At 41.2% G+C, this 20,239-nt stretch overlaps 1 protein-coding gene across 1 annotated transcript; it reads left to right on the forward strand.

Moving 5' to 3' along the window:
• ZNF488 (zinc finger protein 488) lies at positions 1–19,660 on the forward strand. The gene is made up of 4 exons (XM_074830041.1): positions 1–73; positions 12,322–12,544; positions 16,628–16,856; positions 18,222–19,660. Exons 2-4 carry the CDS (start codon positions 12,326–12,328, stop codon positions 19,382–19,384), a joined length of 1,611 nt encoding a protein of 536 aa, XP_074686142.1. The 5' UTR covers positions 1–73; positions 12,322–12,325; the 3' UTR covers positions 19,385–19,660.
• Positions 19,661–20,239: the final 579 nt, after the last annotated feature.

Raw genomic sequence — 20,239 nt, forward strand, 5'->3', positions numbered from 1 at the left:
GCGGGCAGCGCCGCGCCGTCCCTCCCCTCCGGGCTGCGCGGCCGCGGAGCGCTGCGCTGCCCTTCCGCAGCGGGTAAGGGCGGTGGCGAGGGGCCGCGGCGTTCCGGGCCGAGCCGGCGGCCGGCGCGCACCGAGGGGGCGGTGAGGCGGCCCGAGGGGGTCCCCGACCAGCCCGGGCGCTGCCGCAGCGCCGGGACGTGCCGTGCTCCGGGGAGGGCGGGGGGGGGAGGTGTCGCCGGCGAACAGGCGAGGGCACGGGGGTGCCTCTTATTGACTAGTGCTTAACCCCGACCTCGCCACCGCCCGCTTCAATGCGGCAGCGAGGGGCCCCGAGGAGAGTCCTCTGGGCGGCGGGTACCGTCCCTGTGCTGCCGGGGGGCGACAGGGTGGTGACTCAGGCCGGGGGTGAAGGCGGCACTCCCCCCGGTAACTCCGAAGGTGGTAGCCCTATTCCTCCCTCCCGGCTCCTCTTCTCTCGCCGAGACCTCTCGAGCATCAGTTGCCCGTTTTCTTGATTACAGCTCTCCTCATCCTTCCAACTTCTACAGGTGATCAGAGCATCGTGGCGGTTTTAGGTACTTACTTGGGGTCTAATTGCTTTTAAGAAACTGATGAACTTTCTTTGGAATACCTCACGTTGTTATTCTCTATTTGTATTTAATATAAGGATATGCACGTTCCTTAGCAGCAATTTCCTACTGGTTAAGTAAGTTAGAAGCTGCTATTGTCGCCACTTTAAAATGTCACATTGTTCTTTACATTTGCAAATTCTTCCATGAAAGAGTTTCTGTAGGAATTCAGTCCACTGGAAATGTCTGAGGCATTTTAATGACTTTATTCTATGATCTGACAGATACTATTTGGAAAAAAAAAATCGATAAAAACTTGATGGAAGACATGAATTTTAAATAGTTTAATATTTTTAATATAGTTCCTCTTAAATAAAAAGCAGTTGCGCTCATGCATGAAATTCGGAATTTAGTAATAAATTATTGCTCAGGAGCTAGCTCTGATTTTTGGCTTTTAGAAATGCAAAATTTAGTGCTTGACAACTCTTGTTACCGTTTTTAAATATAATTGCTACTAGAGAGGGATTTATTTAGGCAATAGGAAGACTGGGAAACTAAATTGAAGATTTATTTCTTTTAATGTGTAAAACTACACCAAAGCATAGGCTGCTCTTTGAGAAAGTAAATTCATTCAGTATTTAAGCATCTTCCATTATTTCAAAGCAAAGTAGAGCTGCCTTATAGAACTCCACAGATATATCATCTTATAGAAAAAAATAGCTTTATAGCCATAGAAATATTAATGTAAAATCAAAATATTATTTTAGCTTCTATTATCTGAACATAACATAACCAGATGAGAAAGTACAAAAATAAATTCGGTTCAAAGAATTATAGATTGTATGGAAGACTTTGTAGAAGAAAATACTTGGCTAAATTCCAGTATGTTATATATGGATATTTCCATGTCTGTAATGCTGTGAATCCGTTAATATAATTTTCCTACAGCACAGTCATATGTTACTTGCAAATGCTATTAATAAACACCAGGTCAAAGAAAAAAGTATTTGTTGGGAAACAAATTATTTTAGGTCAGACCTATTTTAATTTACAAAATTCACTTCCCATTAAAAGGTTTTTTTGCTTCATTGTAGTGTAAAATAAGTTGGTTTTGTTGTTCCCCACAATTTCACATTACATAGTGTTCTTCAGCTCAGTTACCTGCTGTTATTGGAGTTGACATTATGTAGTAAGTTTAGCATTAATGTAAATAAGATTAATGTAAGTTAATGTTACTTAGTACAGTTGAAGAAATCTCCATTATTAATGACATGAAAGTGACTGCTCTTAGTTTTATAATATTTCTCTTCAAATACAGATGATGAACATGCAAAATGACAAAAGACTATATAGTTGTATGTATAGTTGTGAATGCATGTATGTACATATATGTATATGCTTACACACCAATGTTAGTTTCCCGTCAGAAAGAAACATTTAAACAGATGTAGCACTTTTTTTTTTTTTTTTTTAAAAAAAATAATTGAGAGCTATCAAACATAAATAGCAGGACTGTTAACAAGAACTTACCTTGTATATCTTAAACGTTAATCAGATAATGTATTTTCTTTTAATTTGTGAAAAGGAGACATGAATGTGAACTGTATGAAGAGAGAGCAAAAATTATTTGTGACTCTTTTCACAAGTTACACATTTTGGTTCAGTCTGTGCTTGGATTGTGTTGGTTGTCTGGTTGGTTGTTTCTCTGTTTTCTGTGGCTACATGTAGGGAATGGTGGTTTTGTTTGCATGTATGCCCGGATGAAGGATGATGCACAAATCTCTGTGAGAACAAACGTGTTAGTGCAAATTGCCATGACTGTGGACCCTATTTACGCTAATCAAACAAGGATTTTGCTGAAAGTGGGTACACATATCTGTGTGAGAAGTAACTTTCTTACACTATGTGGACAGATGAGTAGTTGCCTTCTCTGTTCCCACTCCCATGGAATAACTTTGTTGCTTTAACATGCACATTCGTTGTATGCTTTTTTTGCATGTGAGAAAAGTAGATGCATTTTTACATCTGCTTTCTCTCTCTTCCTGATGGTCCCCTGTAAAATTCAAAACTCCTGTGACATTTTGGGGCATTATGTCTATTGGTGCATGATGAACACCAGAGCAGCAGGAAAAGAAAGCAGACCAAGTCTCTGAGGTGACCACTAGCACAGTTCAGGTCTGGAATGTGAAATACTGTGTGCTCTGAACTGAAATATATCCATAGAGTGTACTGACGATCCTCAGTTCTGTCTGAGAAGTTAAAACATGCTCCCTTTATCCTACAGGAACCCTTTTTTTTAGGTCTTAGGCCTTGAAACCACAAGAGCAAAGTGGTGGATAAAGGTAATGCTTCCATTAGACAGAACAGCTGTAGTCCAGTGAAGAGTCAGCCCTTCAGTACAGTGCCCTGCAAACACAAGTCTTTGAAAGCCAGCAGACTACAGAGCTGTAGTCAACTCCTCTTTACCCACAGGTCGATTGTCTGACTTATAAATGACTTTTACAAGTCAGTACCATCCACCAAGGTCCATTAGATCAGATGCAGTGCCAGACAGAAGCACTAATCCTGCCTCTGGGGCCAACCCAACTGGAAAGCAGTGTTCATATTTTATGCATCATGGAGTCAAATTCCTAGACTGGTCTGTCTGAACCACTGGGATAGCAGCAAAGAAATGTATTTCATCCTTTCTAATTAGGACATCAGGGTATTACTGTTCCTCATTGTACAGCTTGAAACATCAAGAGCCCTCCCAGTGCCTACGCTGCATTTTTTGTATTCAAGCACTTGGAGGTGTGGAACAGAGACCTCAGTTACTCTGTTGCTCATGTTCTACCAGATTGAAAACCTTTAGTTTACTACAAGGTCTGCTAAATCAAAAAAGGCTTCACAGGGAGCTATGCAGATACAGTTGTATCATACATCCCAGCCAGTCACTATTAACCAGGCTTTCCTGCTATGTGGGATAGTGCATTCCTCTCCTGCCTACCCTCTTTCCTGCCATGGAAGATGGCAGCAGTAGAAATAGGGGTTCAATGTGGAAATTTCCTAAGAACACAGGGAAGTTTGGTGCTGAGCTGCAATTTGGAAGTGAGTGGGGCTAGGGTACATGACCTCTCTGGGACTTGTTCAAATCTCAGTTATTTTCTCATCAGGCTAGATCTGACACTCAATCTCAGGGATTTTGTCCTGGGCTTCAGGTAGAGAGTGGAAATTGCATCCTTGTTGTGGCCTTGGAGAAGCGATTCAATATGCATCTACTTTGGAGAGGCAGCTCTGCATGTCTGTGGGGCAGCTACAATGCATCAGGAGAGAGCCCACTTCAGCTTCAACTTTCCCTATCCTCACAGAAAATAAGAAGAAACTTGGAAGCTTTTCTTTCAATCTGCACTTCCAAATGGCACCTCTATTTCACAAGATTTGCTTAAGGCAAACGTGGAGCTTGAGGTATTTACTCATTTCCAAGAAGGGATTTTAGCTCTGTCTTCTTCATTATTCTCACTGATGTTTGAGAGATTGTTCATAATAAAAAGATTTGGCAGCTTCATGATTCACTAGGCTGGGTATCCAGCCAAGATATAATGATGGTTCATCAGGAGCTGTCAGCTTACATTGCATGTACTGGGGATTTCAGGTGATTGAAGACAGTCTGAAGACCACAGAACCTTAACCTTAAAATAGTAAGAACTGGAGAACTACTCCCTGAAGATATCATGACGATACAACAACAAAATTGTGAGCACCCCATAAGTGTGGAGGTCTCTGATTCACAATAAAACCTACAGATTGACTTCACACTCTCCAGAAAGGGCCATTTTCTGGAATCTGAAAGTAGACACCAGGCTCTTCACTCTGAGCTGCCTCATGATCTTTTCAGGGGATGCTAGACGATGAGTTTCCCTGTTTCTACCCACTATTTTTAGGGGCTTGTCAGGTCAGAGTTGTGCAGCTGCTGCTGAAAGAAATCTGGGGATGCCTGGAATGCCAAGGGAAAACTATTTTCATACATCAGGCTAGTTCAGTCCCAATTTAATTCCATTCTTTTCAGATTCAGTTCATCTCCGCAGTCAGCAAATTCCTCCTTATTGCATAGTTGTATTTCCTTCTGCTTCTTCCCAGATGCCTACCTCAGGCAAGCTGCAGGGACTGAGTCACCCCAGGAGTACAGTGGATATGTTCAGAGCAGCAGTACATCAAGGGCTATGAGGAACTGAGAAGAAAGGTACTCACAGTATGCCCCAGTCATAGCCCTGGACAGCAAAAAAAATCTAGTCTCCACAGGTTTTATTATCATTATCTCAGTTACTTTATCAGTGCTAATTCGGCTGTTCCTAATGCATAGATGGGAAGTGGTTCACTGGCAGGAAAGGGCCCTCTTTGGATCAGCTGGACCCTTGCTTCTATGCAGAATCATTGCTGGGATCCAGATTTGCCACCAGTGAAAATGGGAGGATGAAAGAGCATTCTCAGAGCTCAGAAATTCAAGGAATATTGTCTATGGGCTGTTTCTCAAAGATGGACCGGTTGCTAAAGCTGAGACTCAGAAATAAGTGGAACATGGACTAATTTTCTTAAAATCTACAGCAATTCTTTCCTTTCTAAGGTAATCCAAGACTTTCGTATACTCTGCTTGGGATATAATGGCTGTCTGAAGGGTAGCAAACCCACAGCTGGCTTTGTTCACTCAAAACAGGCTGGAAACAGCAGCACATAGCTATATCTGTCTGTCCTTTCCATGTACACTTGTAAGATTTTCTTCACATATGTGGGATTTTCAGCTGTAAAGGTATGAAGGTACCACTTCATGCCCAAAAGGAAACAGCCCCCAGACCTGCACCCAAGCTGAAGCACAGAAGCTCCATCTTGCAGCGACAGTGAGCTAAAAGAAAAGACTTGTTTAGACTTTTCATGCTTTAAAAGGACTTTCTCAGCTTGTAACTTAATAGATTTAGGAAACAGGTTGCAGTTCCTTTCAGGATTTATTTTTGTGGGTTCTGGAATTAGCTATTTTATCTTTTAAAACAAGAATTCTCCATTCCTTTCTTTGATTTCCTGCCAGTTTCCTTCAATTTTAGTTTTGATTCTTCTCCTTTGCAGTTCACAACTTGAATAAAAAGAGAATAAAACCTTGCATGGAAGGAAAGCAAATGTGTAAAACCCAAGAAGTGGATTTTCTCACTTTTCCATCTCTGATTCCCTTGGAATTCCCTTCATGTGTTAAGAATCCTCAGTTCCTTATAACAACAGAGTATAATAAATGCTGCAGACAGAAGCACTCTGTCTACATCAGCTCAATTCCTTTAATGTCTGTAGTTTATTGTATGTGACACTGCATATCTGATCACAGATTCCTCAGATTGACAGACCTCCTATTGAAATCAAAGGCAGTTTTGGCAGCGGCCACAGGATTTGTGCATTGGCACAAACTCACAGGTTATACTCTTCAGGGAAAACGCTGTTACACTTTTGAGCACAGAGAAGTAAGTTAAAAGGTGAAGGAAATTATAGTCCCAGTATTTAATATTTCTTTCTTTTTTTTTTTTTTTTTTCTCTTTCAGTTTTGTTGTCATGGCAAATGCAGAGCTTTTTTTACATTAATCCCTCCTCTGGAGAAAGTCTGGAGGATGTAAAAAAGGTTGGAGAGACAGTGGGATGATGCTTTCCAGGATCAAACACTTTCATTATTTTTTACAAGTAACTTCTGTGCTGTGGTTTTTTTTTTTTCCAACTAAGGTAATTGCTTTGAAAGTGATATAACTATATGCAAATTAATGCACTGTTAAAATGGAATGTAAAGGTGAAATAGAAGTAACTGAAATTTTTAAAAAACAAATTAATTTAAGGGAAGCAATTTTTATTATCTCCTTACATTTATGCTTGTGAAGAGCTGAACTAGCTAATTAAATTCTGGCTGAAAAAGTTCCCCTCTTGCAAGGGGGATTAATTTGTTTCCTTCACACTTGCAAAGTTGTTCATAATATTAGGCAAGGCTACCAGTGCTTTTATGACCACCAAGAAACTCCAAGTAATGCCATATTCAACACTGTCACTGTGTCAAGGAGAATCAGGCCAAGTCCTATGAAAACTGGTCTTTCTACATTTGGGCATTTCCAGACATTTCTTAGAAGAGCCTGCACTGACATCTGAAGGCCATATAGTAGAAAATCAGGGATCTGAAAATTAGCTGAGAACCGTTCCTATGCCCTTCTCTCACTTCCCCTCTCTAGAAACACATTTTTCTTATGAGGTGAGGGAGGTATGTAAAAATTTTTCAGGAAGGCAGAAGTTGCAACCCTAGCTAGTTAATGGGTTGCTTTGCAAGTGCTAGGAAATGGGGAAAGAGGAGGAGAAGGCTATTTGCAGGGTTCCAGCTTGGAAGAACATTCAGGAAACGAAAAGATGACTAGCAATTTGTGTCTGAAAGCAAGCAGGCTGTGAGCAGTTGCTGTGAGCACCATCTATTTCATGCGGGTTTTGATGGAACATCCACAATTGCATAATCCATAGGGAGTTGCCTGCCCATAGGTACTTGTCGTTTGACAGATCTGTCACACTTCTCAGAAATCAAGATGCAAAATCCATCACTCAGGGACATGGTATATGTGTATCAGATACTCTCTGAGGGATGAAGAATCCCTTAAACAGCAAGTCTTTAAACTCATCCATATGAAGAATTCACATCTGTGACAGATAGAATATGGAGAGTACCCATTGTCTAACAGGTGATCTGACTCTAATGTGCTACTAAAGCACTATAAATATTCATTTTATTTCACCCTTTCAGAGACATCTATGTGGGTGAGCCCAGAGGGATAGGAACTGCTTATGCAGAACATGAACGAGAACAGCAGGATTATGTTGCATGTGCGGGATCATGTCTCTGGGAGGCATTGGCACTCCCAGCACTGGCAGTTTGAGGCAAGCATATCATTGCCTGCATGATACAGAGCTGCCGATATGACCTTCACAACAAGGGTTATGACAGAGTTCTGTAAACTTTGCTATACGGTAGAAGATTTACTTAGTCAGATCTATGACAGCTTAGCGAATCTGTAAGAAATGAGAGCACAGCAGAATTATTGCTCCTTAAAGGAGGTAGCCAAAATGTGGAAATCAATAGCATAAGACAAGAGTAATTGGTTAGATGAAGTCCTGGAGAATTCTCTGTTATGATAATTTTCTCTGTCCTCTGCTCACTATGAGGAATGTGAGTAATTCACCTATTTCAGCCCATAGAAGAAAAATGCCAGGCATTTTAGAATACCTTCTCCATTTCTTATTATGACTCCATTTGTAGATTCTTAATAAGTATGACTTTCCTTGGACTATGAAGATGGTTGGCAAAGATGTGAGATTTGCATTGAGACCGGATTTATAATTAAACAAGAACTCAAGTACTGGGTTCATGGGTTGGTGTAGAATTCTCATTCAGGTTCAAGTCTGAAGTTCCTGAAAACTAAGGAAAGTTTTGCAAAAAAACAAGCGTTCTTGGTTGTGGCTAAAGTTTTGGCTTTAGATTATAACCAAATGAAAAACATGTAGAGGTTAATCTGGATCCAAATCAAACCTCTGTCCAAATTGAGAGGTATTTCAGATTTATATTCTGGTCTCCTTACATGTGATCTTACTTTATTCTAGCTCATTTCTGTCACCTGTTTTAAGCATCACAGGTGGTGCTGCTATATTTCAGCAATGCTAATCTACCTGCTGTTGCTCTCAAGCTATGAGGTTGCATTGACTGTTATGCAGCAAACCGTCTGTGCTGCATGCTGCCAGAGTGTAGCCACATACCTGCTGATGCCCTTGGAGAATCCAGCAGATGCTCTTCTGGCAGCAGTCAGACCTGACCTTGCACACAGTCATTCCTCAGCTCTCTCTGGGTTTGCAGTGAGTGGTGGGAGGACTGAAAAGAGCAGAGCTGATTAAGGCCCTGGGCAATCTCATGCCCATACCCAGTTGAGATTATTTACAAGTCATGTTTCAAGATTCAGTCTTTACTTTTGAGGAGGTCAGTATTTCAGTTCTCCAAGATAAGTGCTGTGGCTACCAGAGAACCCCCTACCACCCCTCACCTGTGCAGGGAGCAGGACTTGTTCCCATATTGTCCTGTAGATGAATCTGCACTTTGCAGTGCAGACCTCTGAGCGAGTGCTGGCCCAGGTTGGAAATCCCACAGGATGCAGCACATCCCTTTGCAGAGGTAGCAGCTTATTTTTAAAGCAGTACAGTCACGCTTGCTCGCTGTTAGCCCTCAGCTGATGAACTTGCCTCTGTAACACAAGCTGAAATCTTGTCCATGCGGAGGGAAGAGCTTTCTCATGCTATTTGGTGACTGTAGAAAAAAGATTCACCCTTTCTCTTCTAAAGATGTTGTAGAGTATCACCACTTTCCACTCCAAGTACCAGCAGCCTACTAAAGAGAATGCTATAAATTTAAATTACCCTCCCTACCTGACATAACCCTGACCAGACCCTATAAAACCCAGTACCTGTGGCGGCACCTAACCTCCTGTTTGAGCAGAAGGTGGCAGAGCGAGTGACCCACTCATGAGACAAGCAATTCATGCCTCACAGGGTGCTCAGAAGCTGCAGTGATACAACATGCTAACAACACCGGGGAGTCGGGGATGTCCTGCTGTTGCTTTGTCTTGGGACACTGTGTTATACTGAGATGTTACACTAGATGGTGCATTCGACAAATTATTTGAAGAGATTGATCTTCCCATGCTGAAAGCTCTTGGAGCAAGGCTGACCATAACAAGCCCATTTGCTGTATATACATGGTAAATAATTTTCATAACTTTTCACAAAATTGATGCTTCTGTACAAAAGTTGAATGCAACCACAGCTGCCAAGGCAGCGCTTGAGACTTTGGCATTAATGTCTGTAGGTTTGGGGGATATTTTTGTCCATCACAGATCTTTGACTAATTCACAAGTCACTTAGAAACAAGCAAACTGTAGTGTCATACTGAGGGATGCTTGAGTTTGGATAGAGGAAAGATCTGTTAGAAAATATTCCTTATTAACCTGCATTTCCCCTATCCCATCAATCTAGGTGAATTAAATGGAACTGAAGATATGCACATATTGATTTATTTGCCCCATGGCCAGATACTTTGCCGTAGGGCAGTGCTTCTAATGAGGAGTGATGGCTTCCCTTCCCCTCCCCAGAAGGGAGGATTAACCTGCAGGCAGGCCTGTGGGACAGTGCATACAGACAGGACTCCTATGTCCAGGCCATTAGTTCCTGCCCTTCCCGTTGGGTGTGTGGAAGCCCTTCTGTATTCAGGATTTGGGGCAGGGGAGTAGGCAGCAGAGCAAGCAGCACACCTATTGCTGGGAACTGTTGACAGCTTCACCAAGGAGCGCAGAAGAGCCCTCCGGGTTGGAGGCGTGGGCTGTGGATGTGCTCTGTGAACTGATGGTTACAGACCAATCTTAAGGTAACAGTCCTAGAGCGCGTCCTGCCCCTTTGTGACTTTCTTTGGGACATACGTTATGGCAGAAATCACTAGGTGGTGCTGTTACACATAAATCTTACAGTTTTTCTTGATATCCACACATTTTCAGTCTTTGGAGAAATGGTTCTTGTTAGGGTTGGTTTTACCATACCTCTTTGAAAAGCTGCTGAATTAGAGGAAAGTAGCAGGCAGCAATAGCTAGCTGGAAGGGAGTGTAGCTTCTTCAGACCCTTGTATCTATGCTTGGGCTGAGATTTCTGGAGGAAGAGACTGACTGCACACAGGTAGCACCCACCCTCTTCCTGGGAGAAGTCTGTGTGCTCAAATCCAGCATCCTCCCCCATTGAAAACTCAGCTTTGAGGGCCCTGGATTTCTGTTTCCTCTGGAGTGATAGCAGTGTGCCAAGACACAGCATTCTCTTAGTTTACATGGAGAAATTCAGATGAATTTCATAGAAAGGGAAATCTTAGTAAGATAAGTTGCCTTCTAGGGTCATAAATGGAGAAGTAAAATAATGTCAGAAGAGATTATGGATTTCCTGAATGTGAATTCTTTAGAAAAGGAACTGTCCCAGGTTATAATTTATTTCTAAACTACTTCTTACTGAGAGAGACTTATAAGCATCTTAGATCTCAGATTTATTTTCTGATTGGTTTGGAACTTTTATTTTTAGTATTATTTAAAACAAATATGTCTTGATGGTTTTCATTTCTAAAAATTGGTATAGTTTAAATGGAAATACACACATACATATTAATATGTTTCATTTTTTAGGTAGATTCTATATATTGTACAAATGTACACATAGATCCCATCATTCTGTCCTCACACCAATACTTACTTTAGGAGATTATTGGGAAACCAGGCAATGAAACTCATCATTAACAGAAAGCAGAAATCCAGTCTATCCTTCTAGTGACTAATCTCTGGCAATCCATCCAACCTTCTTTTTTACCTTTCACATTCCACTCTTTGCCTTGGTTGTCTGGTTTAGGTCTTCACCCCTCAGATGTTTACTACTTACTGCATATGTAACCATGTATTTTAATATTTTAAGGGTAAGGCCTTAGACCTTGCCTACCAGGAAGAAGTTACACCGAATTAACTATACTGATTTAGAAATTGATTTAGTTAAATCAGTGCAACTCTCCTGAGCACTTTATATCACTTCAGTTTAAGTCATGAGTCAATGAGTAACAAATCAATTCTGTTGGCAGAGAGTAAGAAAGATTAGACTGGATTTTCAGCTCTTCTGTCTCAGCATTTATTAGGCTAAGACCTCTTCAGGGCTTGTTGCTGTTCTCTTTAATTTTCTCTGCCTAATGGACCTGATCCAGCTCTTGATGGAGTAAATGAAGGTTTTCCATGACCTCCAGCTGGGAGCTGGAGATGGCAATATCTTTATTAAAAACCTAGAGAAGCTTAGAATGACAAAATACTCAAACCTGCCTCCTCACTGCATACAGAGTTCTCAGATTGTGGCTCATATTGCAGAAATCGCCCCTGATCTGAAAAATGTAGTATTATTAGAAAAATGTAGTATTCAGGACAGGAAAATTCATCCTCTGAAGATAGCAGTCTCTAGTACCATTATACTTAGAGTATCACCATGCAGAGAGTCATAATATGACTCGATTTTCCCAAAAACTGCAGATAAGTAAGATCTCATATATATTTTGAGATGGGATGAAAATAATCTTTTTGTCAATCCCCACAGATTTTGTGCATTCAGGTTCGATAGACTCAGGACTCAGGTTATTCCTGGTTTTGTACTGGCTTAACCAGAAACTAGACTGATATACTCCCAAATCAAAAAGCACAGCTTTTTCAAAATGTGTTTCAAAAAGTGTTTGCTTTTTTTGTTGTTGTTGTTGTTGTTCTCCTTCTCTATCTTTCTTCACACTTTACAAACCACTACTAATAAATAAGAAGGATATCTGAGAGTACGCTGAATGAGAATATGCTGAGCTCCACTCACTGAAAATTTTGCTTACTTATTCCTGGCTGTAGAGTGTAGAAGTGTAGCAGGAGTTGAACTCTTGGAGTGTCTGCCTATTCCAGAAAAGAGTAACTAACTCACTTGTTTACAAACCTAAGATTTTTGTTTAGTGCAAAGTAATTTTTCTCTTTCTGAACTGGATGTTAACAAAGCTCTAAACTCTGTAACCAACGATGTCCTGGCATGCTCTTACAATTCACCTACAACTCCTGGAAGCCTTTATATTGTACGTAGTGATGTCCCCTTCCATTTCCATCTCTATTCCAAATGTGTTCTCTTGCTTATTTTACAGGTTTATGATGGAACTTACATCTTTGCCTAAATTCCTTTGGACAAATGACAACAAACTTCTGCATCACCATTTTCCGGACATATTGGCTACTGTTCATACCACACAAGACATTCCCAAAGAAGTTGTTTTTGGACCATGCATGCTCCAGAACACCCTGCTGGACACTGTAGCTTTTATTGCTCTCAAGTGTTCTGATAGACGGAATATCCACTATGTATTTAAGGTAGGAGAAAGTAGCATTTAATGTTAGTTGTATCAAAAAGGGTTACACCATCCCTGAGAAGGTAACTTGGCCAAGGGGTAGATTTTTGTTTTGTTCAGCACAACTAACAGCTCCTTCAAAGGGGAGAAGTAGCCAGTGAATTTTTGATTTATGAGCCGTAGTCTGGAGGGACCTCAGTGAAAACTGTTTCCTTTGCAGGCAGAATACAGAGTCCCATTTCTATGCTGATGATTGATGACCTTCTTCAGCACTGACTGGGAATAGGAGGAAAGAGGGACAAATTGTTTACAGATTTCATGCTCAGGTTTTATCCTTACAAAGGACAAAGTTATCTTATCAGGAGGTGTGACAGCCCTGTGAGAGCAGAGAGGGAAGACTGTGGCATTGCACTAATTCATGCAGGTGGTACATTCATGGCATTTGTTGACAGATCTGAGCAAGCGTTAACCCAATTCGCTCAGTTATCCATGAAAGTAAAATCACAATGGCAGTGATCTCATCACAGGCTGTGTAGAAGGTATCAGTCAGGCAATCAGTCCACACAATCTTCAGGCAGCCACAATTTATTGCTATTAGTACATGGGCCTCCTAAAGTTACTTTAGATATGCCCGTCTGTGTTACAGCTGCACTTCTCAATCACTGTAGAGAAGCCACACAGATGTCTGTGAAACAAAAGGAACTGTCATATAGGGAAAATCAGAAATCCCAGGACTATGATAGAGTGTTAACTCTCCAGCCCTAGTTCACATTTTTTTTGTTCTCTAGCCGCTGTTTATCATAACATTTTCATTTGGACGATGCGTATTTCTCATGCTGGCCCCTTTCCTTGGCTTTCTGTGTCTTGGAGTGCATTTCAGTCATCATTGGTCCAGGCGAAGACAGGGAGGTAGTGTTTTATAATGTGGGGCAAGCAAATTTCCCACATGCTATGTCATGGATGTATCTGGGAGAGATCCAAGTTCTCTTAAGATTTCTGTGCTCTGGTGGAGAGAAATCTGAGGGAGTATGTATAATATGGAAGATGCAGCCCTTGGGAGACACCTGCTTGACACTTTTGCTTTAAACAAATTAAGAAAGAGAAAAAGAGGCTTCAGGGGTTTTCTGACTGTTTGAGTCTCTGGAACAAGTTTGCTTGCTTGGACAGTGTTATTAGTACTCCAGGAGAAATACAAGCTCTTTGGAGAAAGATCTATCTTGAAACAAGGGTTTATTTATGGAATATGTCTGTATTTCTCCTGGGAGTTTTGGAATTACTGTAGACTCAAGAAAGAGCCTCAAAGGATTTCTACATTGGAAGAGCCCTCCAGAGGGATGGCTTTCATGTTTTGCTACATTTGAGCTAAGTAATTGTTATGCAGCCATGAAATTGGATGCCTGAGTTGGCTCAAATCTCTGTCTTTTGGCAGTAAATACATCAAATTCTGTGCAAGTAGCTGTCTCAGATGCAATTGGTGGTCCCATATCCTGATAGCTACTCGTAACTAAAGGTAAACCTTTCAGAAATCAGGAACTATTGTTAAGCTCCTAACTGTATGAATAGACAATTAATTAACAATTCAATCATGACACTGTGTTGTTATCATGGCACTGAGGTGCAAAACAAGAAATGGGTTTTGATATGCTGGCTATGGTACAAACAGAATACATGCAGGAATAATTTGGTAAGATGGATTCTTTGTAGCTGAAGTTCATGTTCATCATAGTTCAGCAGCACTCCTGCAAGACTTTGGGGAATATTATTTCTAACAAGTGTTTCCTCGTCTTGCGCTTTTATGGTTAGTCCAAAAGGGAGATTTAAGTTTTTTCTCTCATCCTCTTGGAGACCCTAATTTGAGCTCCTTGGGCCAATTTGTATGCTTGGGCAAAGAAAATGCCTTGGCAACCATTGGCACAGGTGGTTCTTTCCAGCAAACCATTCATCCCAGCAAAGCAAACTGGCCCCTGACAAAGCTTTCTGTCCCACTGAGTTCCTCTGCCGCTTAGAGCTTCTTGTGGGTTCCAAGGAAGAGTCTTATTCTCTCCCTTCTCCAGCCTCTATCAAGGAAGCCAGATCGCCTCCATAGCCCAGCTGTGATTGAGCCTGTTGGGCTGTGAAGCCTTTACCTCACAGATGAGTGCAAAGGATTCATCTCAGGGATTGCCATCTCCAGAAGAGGGTGGGCTTGCAGGGTTTGTAGTGTCCCCAAACACATGGAAAAACTAAAGCTGCTTTTAGTTGACAGCACCCAGATCTTATGTTCTGTCTTTTACTTCTCCCCACCTTCTTTAAGCTCTTAGCTCTGTCCCTGGAGTCCTGGTTCCTGGAGGAGCTGTGTTCCCTTTGACTTTGCTTAGAGCGCCGGGTGGATACTCAGTATTTCTGAAACACAGAAACTAATAAATGACAGCCTCTGTCATAGCTATTAGTTACAACCACTGTGTGTGGGTGGGTGTGCTTGTGTTGCTGTCAGACTTTTGTATTTCTCAATCATTGTTAATTACCATGGCATTTAGAGAGAACCAGCTACAGGGCATGCAGATTTATTTTCTCCCTTATACTAATTAATTATCATCCTAATCGTCCCTTAATGTTTCATGCTTGTATTCAAGCTACTAATGTGGTCATACTTTTCATGGTAGGTAATAGTCAGAGAGAGTTAAAAACAGAGAAAGAAATAGCCAAAATACTGTTTCTGATACCAAACACCAGTGAATGGCTGTCCTGCAATTAGTGGAAAACAAAGACCTATACATTGCTTGGGGTGAAATTTAGATCATACTTGTCATTAGACATTTTTCATTTCCAAACTTCTTCCTTTCTAAACAATGACTTAGTGCTTCAAAAATCAGTTGAGGCTTTTTATTCATGTAAATGTTGCCCTTGATCGCCCTGTGTTTCAGCCTCCAAGCTTTGAAAATCTTCCCCATCTTTCAAATACTGCAGAGGACATAGATCTGCTGTGGTAAACACCAAAGAAAAACCTATAAAGAAATAAATCATTCCCTATTTAGAACAAATGCCATAAAGTAACTGAGATGGGAGCCACACGTTGACTGAGAAAGACAAAGCCAAATGTTTTAGAGTTATATTATTTCCAGAGCATGGTCAACCTGTGACTACATGACTCAGGAATCCTGTGAGCAGTAGACTTAATATTATTTTTTAACTTCTGAGTGCCTGACCTTGCAACCTAAGAAACAGTTTTTAACTTAATCTGTTTGGTATTTCTGAATGCACACATACTGAAAGTAAATCAACCCCTCACAGCTCTCAGAAATAATTGAATGAAAAATATTCATCTGATGAGTTTTTATCTGGTTAGATACCTTGAAATTAATGTAATCAATTTATCAAAAGCAGAAATAGGAATATATAATTTTATTTCTGAAAAAGGGATGAGATCATATAAGTGCTTCTTATTTGTATTTATTACAATCTATTTTTTATGTAATCTTGCCAAACAGTTATACATGAAGATGTGTCTCCTTAGGGTGCTGAATCAAATAATCAAGATTGTTCTTACACCTCCTGATCCATATCCTCCTATGTTAGTGAAAAACTCCACATGCAACTGCCCAGAGTGTGTGTTCATTTCTGGGCTCACACTGCACTGATCCAGAGGTCTGTACATCTCACACCCCCCAGACCACAGCACTCGCACCTCTCCTGATGCATATCCCATTTTCACATGGGATTGAGACCCCTACTTACAGAGGAGCACACCTTCTGTATCTCTGTGATCCACACCTGACATGGTCCCATGGGACAACCTGCTTGGACAGAGGACATCATCCTTGCCATGAGTGGGCTAGAGACTGACCAACGTACCAGCCCTGCCATTGCCATGAGAAGTTACCTGTGAACATCGGTGTCTCCTTCTCCCTCCCATGCAGCTGTATTCCCAGAGCTCTTAGCACTCACGCTGGGAAAGCCTTCTCCCTATGGTGATTTTGGATTTGGTGATACTGGCATATGAATTGGGCTCACAGCATTGGCATACTGGCCCTGTGTGAGGAAGAAAACAATCTTTGTTCTTGAATTTGATGGAAATCTATTTTGGGTCCCAAGACCTGAAACTTCATTTCTGTGTCCTGTCTCACAGGTAGACGTTACGTCTGTGCACAGTCCCACAGGACTGCCTTGGATGAGACTTGTACAAGCAGCTGCCAATAGCAAGGAGCAAAACTTGGAAGCTTACTTAGAAAACAGTCAGTTATATTATCGCTCTACCAGGAAAATCAACAAAAATGAGGAGCTGCTTGTCTGGTATGATGAGGAGCTTTCCAGCCTCTTGGGTTTCAATGAGATAAAAGCTCAGAGTCCCCAGAATGGTAAGTACCAAATTGCTGACTGCAGGGGTCACTAAGGACTGAAGTGAGTCTGCAACTTCTTTAGTATGTGGTGATATTGTTATACAGGAAATATAACCTGCCTGAGTTCTCAGCCAGTCAGCTAGGGGAAAAGACCTTCCACTTTGGGGATTGAGCTGAAGGCATGAAGCAAGAACAAATTTAGAGTTCTCAATGCCATTTTCATTGCTACTTTCCAGCAGAGAATGGTGCACTAGGGATTAATGCTGAAATTTTTGAGCTGTGTAATGGAAGTCTATGCACCTGACTACCTTGGAATCCTAAAAGCCTAAAATATCAATTGGAAATATGCCATTTTTAGCTCACTGAGGAATCAGGTATAGACTAGTGTTCAGCTTTAATCTTATGATCAGGGCTATAAAAATACATAACAATGCAAACAGTACCACATACAGCACAGTCTGCCTGTTTAGTGTGGGACACAGTGGGAGCAAGGAAAAGGGCATGATTTTAATTCTGAGATGTTGCTAGAAATTTATTGCTCTAAAAGAAATTGGCTTGGCAATTGTTGAAAAAAAAATCTAGACTATGGAGAGACCAAGCAAATCACTGTCAGGTCCATGCTAAGTTTGACTCCAGCTGTCATTTGCTCCAAACTTTGATCTAGTTAGAGTGGAATAAAACCCTTTCTACATTCCCTTTAGCTGATTTAAAACAGTTTATATAGGTTGGTTAGTAAAGGTGTAGGTTGGTAAAGGTGTGAGTTGGTAAATTTATATGGTAATGTACTTGCCTGTAAATTAATATTAAATTAATACAGACACATTCATAGCAGGAACCCACTAAATAATTTTAACTGATTTCAGTGTATTCTGTTAGCTTCTGTGTAGACACACACTGTCAGCCTTTTGAATTTACCAGGGCAAAGTATTATCTACACCAGACACACCATATCTTCTAGCCTGAAAGCTTTAAACTAGCAGGTATAATGTTCCACCCAAACCAGCAGCCTTATTTTCTTATAAAAAGTTCCATTTCTGTAGTTTGGGAAGTGATCTAAGCTGTTCTGAGCCTACAAATTAGTGGTTTGTAGTTCTACCCAACCAATGTACGAACTTTCCTATGTATCCCAGGCCTCAGGTTCTGTCTGGCATCATTTGCATTTAAAAACTGCTGTGTGTTGTGAAATAACATAGCACAGATACTGTTTACAAAGGTTAAGATGTGCCATATGTGTCTGCACTGCCATTAGCTCTACCATGTTTAATCTTGTGTGATACAGGAGACGTTTCTGGGTTTTTGTTTGTGTCAATGACAGGGTCAGAATCTGTATCCATCCGTGATTCTACCTTTGCAAAACTCACCATCTGTTGTCTGTTTCTGCAGAGTTGAGATGCCAAGAATGCGACCGAGTCTTTAAATGTGAGCATTCCTATCTCTCCCATGTGCGCTTCCTATGTGTCCCAGAGAAGAGCGCCCTGCTATGGAGAAAATTCCAGAAACCTAAGACTGAAAAGAGCAACTTAGCTGAGCAGACCACGAATTTTCACAGCCTGGCAAGGGATTTAGAGATCAAAATGGCAGCTTGTACAGATAATGCCCATGGTCTCACAGGAGAAAGAAGAACAAAATCTGAAGAGCCTGAGAACAACAGGTGCAGGCAAACAGTGTTGTTGGAGAAAACCAATAATCTGAGTGAGGAACATAACTGTGGGGGCAAGGAAGAGGTTGGGGGAGAGCATGCATTGGCTGGTTCTTTCTGGAAACTGAGGTCAGAGAGACAGTCAGCTAGGAAGGATGCTTTAGAGCAGAAGCAGAGTGCTTTCACTGAGGTCAGGAGGATGAAGGAGAAGCTGAGAAATGAGAGACTGAAGGAGCCAGGACAGGAGGATACCACTGTCCCACTTGGTAAAGAGCAGATATCAAAGGAAGTGCTGCTGAACTCCTCCCGTAGTGCATTCTCCTTTGTGTGGCCCACCAGAGCCCGAGGAGAACAGAAGAGTGCTTTTAGCAAACCCAGTAAGTGTCTAACAGAAAGAGCTGCAATAAATTCTTCTCAACCCATGAGTGAGTCACCAAAGAGCCTCGGGGAGCTGTCTAGCTTCATTGCTACCACAGACATCATGTGCTGCAGCACTCTTCTCAATTCCAAGTTCTTTGTCAGTGATCTGTGTAATGCTCAGATGCTGCAGACAAGCATTACTCGGAGCAATGTTTTCCCATATACCTCAGAACCGTGGCCCAAACAAGCAGGAGGACAGTTACAAAACACAACCACCACTTCTTCTTCCTCCTCTTCCTTGACTCTTCTTCCCCCCACCTTCACGTCCTTTGGAGTGGCTGCCCAGAACTGGTGTGCCAAATGCAACCTGTCCTTTCGCATGACATCTGATCTAGTCTTCCACATGCGGTCACATCACAAAAAAGAATACTCCTCAACTGAATCCCAGTGCAAGAGGAGACGAGAGGAGAAGCTTACATGTCCCATTTGTCATGAGTACTTCCGAGAACGCCATCATTTATCCCGGCACATGACTTCTCATAATTAGAGCTGTGCAGACAGATCTCACTGAGGGACTGGGCAAGTTGGGTAAAGAAGGGGAACATAGTTCACTTGTATCCATTTCTTTTTGAGTTTACATTAATTTCTTACAGGAAATCACTGTTTACAGTAATTTATAATAGATGCTTTGCAAAAAAATATAAAATGTTTACAAGAGTCTGAGTGGGTTCTAAGTTTTGAAAACTCAACCTAGCTCTTGTCAATCTATTTTTGAGGAAATAAAATAGTGAAATGAATGCACATGCAGTATTAATTTGCAAAGAGTTGGGACCAAAATTATTGTTTTGCAAATGGAGTTTTCTTTGCTTGTATTTGATTTGCTGGTGTCTGTGCAGTACAATGTAAATACAAAAGCAACAACCACCTCATTGAATGAGGAATCTTTAAGCACTAAAAAAAATAGAGCTTATATGCTAAAAGAAAGGAAGCAACAGTTTCTAGCAGCTTTGGTGGACTCAATTCTTTATGTTAGCTGAATCAGCTCTCTTATCAGATTTGTGAGTCTGAGTAAAAAACTTGTATCTCAGTGTCTCCTTGGCTTTGAAAAGGACTTGAAGTTAAGACTCTGTCTGAAATTTGTGATTGTCAACAAGTGACCAGTAGACTGTCAAAGAGGATGTGACTTGTAAATCAGTATACCTGAGCTCTGTTCTAGGCTCTGCCACTTTTGAAAAATCTTTTACAATCAACTTAGATCTGTATCAAAACATGACCCATTGTCAACATTGCGGAGGCAGGGAGCACAAATTCTGCCCTGATGTGTGCTTGCAAGATCTGTGTGACTTTAGTAGGTGTACAGATCTGATGGGGGTAGAATTTTGTCTGTAGTATTTAGGTTTTG

This window comes from Strix aluco, chromosome 7 (assembly GCF_031877795.1).
Source record: "Strix aluco isolate bStrAlu1 chromosome 7, bStrAlu1.hap1, whole genome shotgun sequence".
Taxonomy (NCBI): domain Eukaryota; kingdom Metazoa; phylum Chordata; class Aves; order Strigiformes; family Strigidae; genus Strix; species Strix aluco.